Below are 11,171 nucleotides of genomic sequence, written 5' to 3'. Positions count from 1 at the left end.
TCTCACACCATTTCAGAGTTAAGCAAACAGTTTGTCATTCAAGATCATGGACCCACCATAAGCTTTCTTGGCATTCAACTTCAACGCAATCAGGTCGGTCTTTCTCTCTCTCAGGAATCATATGCCATCAAGGTTCTTCAATTGGCTAAAATGACTGAGTGCAAGCCAGTCCCTACTCCTTTCTCAGCTACAAGTTCCCATCAACAGGACACAAAAAGCCACTCTAATAACGATGGTACTCTTTACCGAAAAATTGTTGGCAGTTTGCAGTATTTAACACTCACTCGCCCTGATATTGCATTTGTTGTCAATAAAGCATGTCAATTCATGCATGATCCTCAACTATGTCATTGGAAACAGCTTAATCATCCTCTTCGTTATCTAAAAGGAACTTTCAATTTTTCGTTAGAATTCTATAGTAACTCACCACACACTCTTCACATCTCTAGTGATGCTGACTGGGTTGGCGATCCTTTAGATCGTAAGTCCACTAGTGGTTATTTAATTTATCTAGGTCACAATCTTACTAGCTGGGCCTTCAAAAAACAGACAACCGTAACTCGCTCCAGCACAGAAGCAGAATAAAAGGCTATTGCCAATGCCACGGCTGAACTCATCTGGTTAAAAACTCTTTTTAAAGAACTAAAAATTAAGTTTATATCTTCTTCTGTACTATGGTGTGACAATATCGGTGCTACCTATTTAAGTAAAAAACTTTTTTTTCATGCTCACACTAAACATTTTGAAATTGATTATCATTTTGTTCGAGATCATGTCTCTCAAGGATTGATGCAAGTCTCCTATATCTCCACACGTGATCAACTTGCTGATCTTCTAACCAAGTTGCTTCCTCGAGCTCTGTTCTGTCTTCTACGTTCCAAACTCAACCTTCAGTCAGGCATGAGTTTGGGGGGGCTGTTGAGGAGACGTGTTAGACGACTAAGTCAGAAGCTGTACCGCCACCGCCGCCGCTGCCGCTGCCACCTGAACCGAAGCATTGCACACCATAACGTATCATAATTACCCATCATGATTAACTTACTGCCGGATTTCATTTGAATCTCTTAAGAACATTTTATGGTGAAGGAACATCCGTTCCTATAAATACTCTTGTATATCCTTTGCAAATGAATATGGAATAACATTTTTTTCCACTACTTTTCTATTTACTCTTTCTCTTCCGCCATCTTCGTTGATTTCTCAATAATTACAGACGTCAAGGGTGGTTTCCTTGTTTATTCTTCTTGTCTCTTCCTCTCTTCTCCTCTCTCTTCCTTGTTAATTGTCTTCATTACACCTTCGTGGTCCCGCCCTTGTCCTGGGAGTTGAAGGAGGAGTTTCTCTACTGCTTCATATGACCACCCTACACACAACACCAAGAGCCTTGGACGTTGACATCATGTTGGTGACGTAAGGAGGTTCTTATTATCTATATCTATACACCATCATATTGATCTTGTTCAAGTTGTTACATTCCGCATAGAGATATTATCTACCTCTATACACCAAGAGCCTTGGATGTTGACATCATGTTGGTGATGATCAGCATTGTAGCTGTAAGTGATGTGCTACCACTTTATATGTGGCATATAGATGTGCGATGACATCCTGAAGTGTCAAGGCATCTAGGCGTGCGGTGATAATGATGTTCAAAGCAAAAATTAGATGAATATACCTGTGTGCGGGCATGGAGTCGTTATGCCTGTTGTGTAGCTGGCCTTGTAGTTCTGGCAAACAAGATTTGGTAGTGGAAATGAAAGATTTGACAATGTCATTCTAAGCTTCCTCGACAGTTTTCTTACCGACAACTGGAAGGATAGCTGATTCAGAAAGAGAACATACTATGAACCTATGTAACCCAAGAGTCACTTTCCCACTGATGGATTTGCTACGCTGTTGGAAATGCTGATCTCTTCATCGTGCGTTGGGGACGACCACTCTGATACCAAGTGAAGAAAACGATGGAGAGAAGAAGGAAGATCCAGAAGATACACATGAGAAGTGATAGAGAGATACAACTAATGTAGATTAAGTAAGAAGAGGGATTTCAATAAAAATTTGATTGAATGTTGTGAGTCTCAAACGGTTGAAGCTTCAACGATGACCTAGGATTTGAATCGTTTCCCTCTGGTGCTGTAGACTGGACACTTCCAAGTACCCAAATGGAAATAAATACTGATCTTTAAAAATCTATCAAGGTAAGAAATCTTATTTTGTTATGGTTCAAGGCCAAATTTGGAGAGAATCAAGACTTCTTCAGATGCGGAACTTGTGAGAGCTGGACGTCCAAAGTCTTCGCCAGAAGCTGCTGTACACGTCCCACCACTTCCTTCGCCGACGACGCTCCCTCACCAGCCCACTTCTCCGGCAATTCATCCAAGAACGTGACCTCGTAAACCGGCCTGGGATTCATAAGATAGAAGACGAGATCAACGAACCCTCTTCTCCCGTTGAAGAGCTCCCCTTGGGCGTTGATAGCCACCGGCAATATCCGGTCACCAACCTTTGGCAAGAACGTAGAACTCTCCTCCGCGAAGAAGATAACGTCGCCGCCGCGTAGCTGAGCGGAGTAGTCCGCTACAGAGGAGACGGCACGGCCCAGGGCAGAGCTGACGGCGACTGGGTCGAGCGTAGTCCGTCTGTTGCAAACTAGAAGGCGGCGTTGGGATCCGACAGGACGCGGAGGTGGGTTTCCACGTACCGTAATGTTGAATCCGGTAAGGCGATAGCATTGGCGAAGGAAGTAGCGAGGGACGACGTAGGGAAGGAGAAGACGGAGGAGGGAGAGAAGGAAGCCGAGAGGGACCCAGAGAAAGATTAGGAGGGCGGTTTGGGGATTGGGTCGGCGGGAGAAGCGGCTGGCGCTGAAGATAGTCGCTGGGCCGCGGAGCTGGTCCGGGGCCACTCTCTCTGCCCGTCGGTTTGGTGGCACCATGTAGCCTTCCTGTACGCGCCATGCGACATGGAGTGAGACGTCTTGTATCGAGCTTATCGGAGATGGATACATGGATAGATGAGATAGAAGGTAAAAAGCGGGGGAGGGGAGGGAAAGATAGAGAACGGTATAGAGAGAGAGAGAGAGAGCTAAAGATAAAGGGAGAGAGATATATAGGTAGAAGAAAAAAGAGATACATATAGATTGAGAGAGAGAGAGAGAAAGAGAAAGATAGAGGGACAGGAATAGTGGGGGGAGAGATAGATATGTAGAATAGAAAAAAGATATATATAGATAAAAGAAAAACAGAGAGATATACACATACAAGAGAAAGATATATTTTGATATAAGAGAGAGAGAGAGGGAGATTGAGAGAGAACAGAGAGAGAGAAAGATATATTTAGATGGAAGAGAGAGAGAGAGGGAGATTGGGAGAAAGAAAGAGAGGGAGATTGAGAGAGAGAGAACAGAGAGAGAGAAAGATATATTTAGATGGAAGAGAGAGAGAGAGAGGGAGATTGGGAGAAAGAAAGAGAGGGAGATTGAGAGAGGGAAAGATAGATAGATAGAAAGATATATATAGAGAGAGGGAGAGAGAGATAGATAGAAAGATAGATAGAAAGAGAGAGAGAGAGAGAGGGAGAGAGAGAGAGATAGAAAGATAGATAGAAAGAGAGAGAGAGGGAGAGAGAGAGAGAGAAAGATATATTTATATGGGAGAGAGAGAGAGAAAGAAAGAGAGAGGGAGATTGAGAGAGAGGGAAAGATAGATAGATAGAAAGATATATATAGAGAGAGGGAGAGAGAGATAGATAGAAAGATAGATAGAAAGAGAGAGAGAGAGAGAGAGAGAGAGAGAGAGAGAGAGAGAGAGAGAGAGAGAGAGAGAGAGAGAGAGAGAGAGAGAGAGAGAGAGAAAGAGAGATAGAAAGAGAGAGAGAGGGAGAGAGAGAGAGAGAGATAGAAAGATAGAGAGAGAGAGAGAGATGGAGAGAGAGAGCGAGAGAAAGATTGATAAAAAGATAGAAAGATAGATAGAAAGATAGAGAGAGAGAGATGGAGAGAGAGAGCGAGAGAAAGATAGATAAAAAGATAGAAAGATAGATAGAAAGATAGAGAGAGAGAGAGAGAGTGAAAAATAGATAGAAAGATAGAGAGAGAGAGAGGGAGAGACAGAGAAGGATAGATAGAAAGATAGATAGATAGATAGATATAGAGAGAGAGAGAGAGAGAGAGAGACCTTGCAGAGGGCCATGAAGTCATGATCGGTGTCGCGGTCACCGAGGCCAATCTCCGGCATCTTATCGCCGGCAAATTCCCGGCGCAAAGCATCTCTCTTCCTCTCAGCAACAAGCACCCCAACCCCCCCAACGAACCCCGTCGCCCTGCCCGTCCAGCGATTCACCATTAACTCCGTTCCAAGCACCACGTCCCCACCAAGCCACCCCTTCACGAAGGGCTCAACCATGACCGTCGGATTCGCCGTCACCACCACCCTCCTCCGCGTGCAAGCGCGGAACACCCGCCAGCTATCCGCCCTGACATCAGTAGCGTAGAAACGCGGAAGCACAACCGCGGCCGCAGCCTCGATATCTCCAATCCTTAGACCCGATAGAGCGACGAAGATCATCAGATGAATTCCCGCTGATTCGGAGATCAGACGGTAGAGAAAGAGGATCATCGGTGATGTCAGTAGGAGGAGAAGACCGCGTAGAATTCCGCCTGCTTCCATTGCCACCAGCATGAAGTACGGGAACGAGCTCCGACCCACAAGCAGAGTTCCGTCTAGATCGGCCGCCACCACCTGCCCTTCTCTCCCCTTCGTATCACACTTCCATATCGCCGGGAATTTCTTCCTCTTCTCCTTCCCCATCTCTTTCCTCCCCCACAATCTGTCTCTCTACCTCTCCTTCTCTCAATCTACCTCAGTATATATCTCTCTGCATCTTGCTGTTTTCACTCAAGGGCTCTATCTCAAACTCTAACTACTCATCAATCTCGCTCACTCTTCTCCTTGTATCTCTCATATATCAATCTGTTTCTTTCTTTATTTAGCTTTTATCTTGTATGTCGATCTCTGTCATTGACTCAATGACATTGAGTTAAGTGGAAGATGAAAGGTCAGCCTTGTTTTGGGAGGACCCACGGTGGAGGGCGGTAGCTCGATAACTTTAAGACTGTTGAAGACGAGGGGGCTCACAAAGCAGGCAAGTGGGATCCCCAAACCAAAACTGATAAACCCAGTAATTAAGATGAGTCTGAACTGAAGTTAAACGGTCCAGGCCTCCTTCGCTATCACGCCATACTTGGCAAATATTATTTGCGAAACTTAGGGTCCTAAATTAGAATGTCGACGACATGTTTTAGGTCACTGCCGCCTGAGATATTATCAGCTCCGAAGCTGTTGCTAGCGATGGGGCTGTGACAGGTGAGGATCTGCTTGTTGGGGCGGAAGAGGTTGGTCATGTAGGAAATGTGTATTGAAGCGAGACAAGACCATGAACTGGCTTCGCCAACTCTCTACTAACAAATCTCTCCAGATTAACTTAGATCTTAACGGTCCTTAGTCTTCACTGTATAAACTGTGTTGACACTATCAGGATCTTCTGATGCTCTGTCCGTCAAACCACTATATTTAAGAATACATTACATAGAGTTTATATGAAGTAACGTGTAGAGTTATTTCAGAGCAAATGAGCGCACGTCTGAGTTCATCGTAAGTTGTCCTGGACGCTCTGTTCTTGTTTACAAATGATGTTTTTAGTATTAACCGATGATTAGTGCTCAACTTGATCTTAATTATTTTTACCTAAATATTTGGAATAATATATAATATTTTAATTTGGCTTCATCTTGATGACATACACTAATTAACATGCAACCTCTATAGTTAAAATATTTAAAATTTGAATTTGACACCGAATTCTAAAAAAAGTGTAAAAAGCTATTGTAGAGGTTAGTTTCCTGTAGTTGTTTTTTGTATCATATTCTAAGTTAAAATTTAATTCCAGGATATTCATGTCTGTATTTTTACATGACGAATTTTTTATTAATAAATACATGATTATGGATGAATGAATTGATATGATTTTAAGAAATTATAATAATGTATTTATTAACAAAATTTTTGAAAAATATTTCAAAATTTTTTGGGAATACTACACAACAAATTATTCCTATATATATATTAGATCACATAGAAAGTATTGCATGAAATAATTGTTTCGATTTTTAAGAGTCTTTAGTGATTGTATGAAATACAAGTATTTCATGATGTATTTATTACCATTTTTTACGAAATAATAAATATGAAATATAATTTACCCTAATATGAGTATGAAACATTGAGAAGTTATTTAAATACAGCTAATATTTCAAGTAAAAGGATTAAGAAATATGTGAAAACCTTAGCAATTGCCAAAGTGACCCACAAGAGTAAATTATTAACGTGAAAGTATCTGTTTAAGAATATGAATACAAATCCAAAATGGAAAAACATAATATGAATACATAGTTTTAGTTGTATATAAGCTATACAAAAAAATTAAAATAGAGAAGCATCATTTCATAAATCATGGTTTTCAATGTGTTATATCTATTGTATTTTGTTCTTCAAATGGTGGGACCTATTTGGGGCGTTTCAACATGTTTCGTAGTCTGTCAGTTCAAAAGTGCCCCTTTGTAGATTGGTATCCGCATAAAATAAAATTTTCCTCATATGAGTTAAATCATAAAACTAAAATTTCAACATTTTGTGATTTTATCTAAGGAAAATTATTTTGTATCAGCATACCTATCCTAATATGAGTTAAATCATAAAACATAAAGATAGGAAATAAATGGAACTATTTCATTCAATACGACTAGTTAATTTTTATAACCTCTTCTATTCCCTAAAAAATCCACCTAAATCTAAAAATTCACATACTTGTATGAAAATTTCCCTAATTAAATTTGTTAAAGTCAAGTAAAATAAAATTTAACATTCTTCTAATGTGGCCATGATTCAATAAATTACATGAGAAATAAATTCAATAAAGAAAGAATAGCTATCCAATGGGGTAAAATTTTGACAGACTATGCCCATGGTTGAGGCCAAAGAAAGACTTGCATCATAAGAGAATATAAATAACCTTAACTTAACGAGTTTCCAAATAAAAAGATATTTCTGGAATTGATAACAAGGTTCCTGCTTGTGGAACAAAAAAGGGAGAGTCTCAAAAAAGGGGTCTATATCCTCATTCCCTTACATCTTCTAAATTAGGGAAGAGGAAAGGAAAAACCTGCGACAGATGAATACCAACATTGATGCCTTCATTAAATACGCATAATGTTTTTATTTTTATGTATTAATATCTAGCCTTATACAACATAATTATTGAACCTCCATATGTTTATATTCAATTGTGTTCTATATTTGTTACTTTATTTATTTACAAAAAAAATTCCTCACATAATATTATTCTATGATTATATTAAACCATAAAATATCAGTGAGTCAATATTATTTCATGAATTAAATTATATCCACTGATACTTAAAGCAACCTAAAATGAATTATCAGATGCCTAGGTGAATTGTAGGTCGAAGACCAAGATAATACAACCCTTATGACTAAGATAGATTTTTGAATAAACTAAGGTTAAATACTACCTTTAAATATAATTTTTTTACTTATTTCATTTACATTTAATTTTATATGGCATATCTTCAAATTTACATTTCTCAACTACCGAAATATTATTTCACAGATAATCAACTACCTAAATATTATTTTTCTCAGTTACAAATTCTGTAAAATTATTTTGCTTCTCTGTATGAATAAAACTGAAACAACCAATAATACTACTTTTTATAAATTATCCACCCCAAATCTAAGACAAATTTGTACATAAATATATCTTGGCATCAATAAAAAATTCAAAAAAATTCATTCAGTATAATTTACAAATAATTTAAAATATTCATTTCAGCTGAAATCATATCAAAATACCCAACCTCTCTTATGTATCTCAAAGTCTGAAATTCATGTTAACCATACCAATTTTTCAAATCTCAACTTATATGAATCATGAAGATTTTAGGAGCGAAATATTGATTTAGGCTAATGCAGAAAATTCAAATTAGTGAAAATCCTTCATCTACTCTCTATTGAATCCATTTGATTTATAGACACAAATTATAGATCAACGATTTTACACCTGTGTTTCCATAATATAAATTTATATTTTTTTGAGAAAAAAATCATTCTAGAAATAAAATTTTACAAATTTCAATCATAGAACTTGTATTTATTAAAACTTAGGGCTCAAAAATATTAATCTTATCCTACCTCCAGATATCTATTTCAGATATATTAAAAAAACTTGAATGTCAAAATAGTTATCACCTAATTGTATATAAAGATGGAAGGCACGGCATTGTAGCTATTAGATGAATTCTTTTTAATAAATGAATCATTTAATATATTTATTATTTATCCTTCTTAGTTTTTGGGATTTCATTTTACTCATCTTTAAAACAGCCTTAAACTTAATTTGAAATGAACCCATATATGCTTTTATTATTTTTGTATAAAAAATTTAAATATAAACCCTAATTTTAACTTCCAACGAAGCCATGTGTATGCACGCTAGTGACACTTTTTTCTATCTGATGTATGTTTCTGCTTTCCTTTCTAATTTCGTAAGGTTCAAGCCCTTGCTTAACCTAAATCTAATATTGATTTATTTAATAGAAAATGATAATATGTATTTAATTTTTTTTATTAAAACCCAAAAAATAATAACCTAGATTTGTTTATTTAATATAATATTAATATAATCTTCCAGAAACATAATAGATGTAAAGTTATGCCTAAAAAGTCTGAACACCCTACTATGGCTCATTACATTTTGAGGACTTGACTTCATTCAAAATTGGATTTAATCCAATATGTCATTCTTAATTAATGTTTAGTGTCATCTACATCAAATTAAACCAGTCACTAAGATTTTTATCTTAAGATCACTTGGGAGAATTCGTATGTTTTTGACTCTATGGAAAAAGGTTAATAGAGAAATTTGAACATTTTGACCTTTTTTAATGTCACTTTTATGATAATATGCAAAACTGTTTCATGGGTTGAGATGGGATTAAATAAGATAAAAACACAAAGTCAAAGTTCATTTAGTTTCTTAAAAGTTTGAAAGCATGAATTGGAGGTATTATGGTAAAATGAATGTTAATCTTAGATTGAAGCAGTCTACTAATAAATTTAACACTCAAAATTGTTTGGAATTTAACTAGTATTCACAAGTTAAGATTTTTCAATTTGGATTGATCCTATATTCCAACCAAAAAAACCAATCTTTATGGCAGACATTTTTCTAGTAACCTTGATCACTTTAAATGATATTGTGTTCAGAAGAAACAACTAGATATTAGCTTTATATAAAATTCAAAATCACATAGAAAATTGACAGGAATGTTTCACACGATCTAGAATACTACAGTCTATCACCATACAATAACTAAATAGATAATGCACATAATATTTGAAAACATTTTTCTATATAATCAAATTTAAACAGCTAAGAATTTGCATCTTCTTGAGCATGTGGTGTGACATAGCATGATAATTACAAGTCACATAGCCCATATAAATCTGGGTTGAGTCATTCTAAATTGATACAACCCACCATCCCATTATCCCAGTCTTCCAGTCTGACTTCACAATCTGTTCTACATCCATAGCCCTTTAAGCCAGCTCTATTGGCCCATTAGACCTAACTAAAACCCACGATTCACACGCTCTCTGCTATACACAAATCCGTTCAGTCCATAAATCATGATATCAATAGAAATAAACCTTTAAAATACATACTTTTTACTTCAACCCATCATTTCAGTACAAACAATTTCCAGAAATTTCCCTAAAGATTCCCAATTCCAAATTTCCATAAAACTCATAATGGATTAGTAAAATTATAAAAATAACTTTAGGATCCAGTTTCTCAACAATATTTTTCATTTAGTCATATAAAAATATTATAAAATAAGAAACCTAATGTTAATGCATGAATATGTATAACTTCAATTATAGCACACATTATTTCAAACAATTAAATGCATAGCCGTGCCAAATTTCATGTAAATGTATGTTATGAATGCATTTATCTCACGCCTTTGCAAAACTTAATTGCCAAATATTTTGTCCGCAGTTATATTCCTGAAGCACAGCTTTTGATACTTCAATGTGTCTTAGTTTTTTCTCCCTTGTACTCCAACTAGCTGTGGGATCTAATATTTTGGGATTTTATGGATATCACCATACTATTTAAATAATATGTGAGTGATATGTTCTTTAACTGTCTTTCAGGATTCCATCTAACCACCTCAATCTTCTATTACAATTATTTAAAGCTTTTCTAAAGTAGAGCAATCATCTAGCATGATTAATATAATGTTTTCATCCAGGACTTGGAGTCCTACTCGACCAAATAAGTTAACAATAACTAAATTCAATTATTGGAATGCCAATTAGTGGATCAGAAGATGAAATCTATCTCTCTAAGCATTCTTTACACCAAATCTTTTCGAATTATATTTCTACATGATGGTGGCCAGTTGTTATCACAAAACTAAATAATGCTGATCAGGATGTGATTAAATCCCGCCCGTATAGTTCACTTTGAACCAAAATTTCATGGATTGAATCCACATCTGCCATTTTGAGATTTTTCCCGTAGGATGACTTTTCCTCCATTTTGTTCTCTTATTGGTACTAAACATTTTGAATCTTTTGCCATGTCTTGAGCACCTTCAATATTGGTACAAACTCTTTTTCAATTAGAGCTAATCTAGAATGGACGTGAGTTATCTTGGGCATGAAAGTACTCCTACATCTAATGTTTCTTTTGATGAATTAGTTCTATGAAATTATTCCTCAAAATCATATTACCCAGACTTTGTAGGGGACGTCCTATATAAATATCTGCATTCATAACTATTCATTTAAAAAAAACTATTCTGATGATACTTTCTAAGATCCATGTGAATGATCACATATATATATATATAATTTCCTATGTTCATATGTATATAAGTTCCTAGGTTCATTTATTGGCCAATGATCATAGTTTGGTATGTATTATAGTTTCTCTTAGGTTTAAATCCATGATGGCATGTGAATTTTGTAAGGATAATCATGAAAGTTACCCATTACAATGTTGGTCCATTCATGGGTATGAATGGG

At 36.3% G+C, this 11,171-nt stretch overlaps 1 protein-coding gene across 1 annotated transcript; it reads right to left on the bottom strand.

Moving 5' to 3' along the window:
- Positions 1–2,155: 2,155 nt before the first annotated feature.
- LOC144712119 (glycerol-3-phosphate 2-O-acyltransferase 4-like) lies at positions 2,156–4,959 on the bottom strand. The gene is made up of 2 exons (XM_078586307.1): positions 4,176–4,959; positions 2,156–2,944 (listed from the first exon to the last, which is right to left on the bottom strand). The coding sequence occupies exons 1-2, from the start codon at positions 4,806–4,808 to the stop codon at positions 2,246–2,248; spliced, it is 1,332 nt and encodes a 443-aa protein (XP_078442433.1). The 5' UTR covers positions 4,809–4,959; the 3' UTR covers positions 2,156–2,245.
- Between the last annotated feature and the right edge of the window lie 6,212 nt (positions 4,960–11,171).

This window comes from Wolffia australiana, chromosome 14 (genome assembly GCF_029677425.1).
Source record: "Wolffia australiana isolate 7733 chromosome 14, ASM2967742v1".
Lineage (NCBI taxonomy): Eukaryota > Viridiplantae > Streptophyta > Magnoliopsida > Alismatales > Araceae > Wolffia > Wolffia australiana.
The sequence above is the reverse complement of the archived record's forward strand: the minus strand, read 5'-3'. Positions and strand labels throughout refer to the sequence as shown.

Coding starts and splice junctions, on each gene's coding strand:
- LOC144712119 (XM_078586307.1), bottom strand. CDS start 4,808: ATGGGGAAGGAGAAGAGGAAGAAATTCCCGGCGATATGGAAGTGTGAT. Junction 2,945..4,175: donor ACTTCATGGCCCTCTGCAAG/GTCTCTCTCTCT, acceptor TGGCGCGTACAG/GAAGGCTACATGGTGCCACC.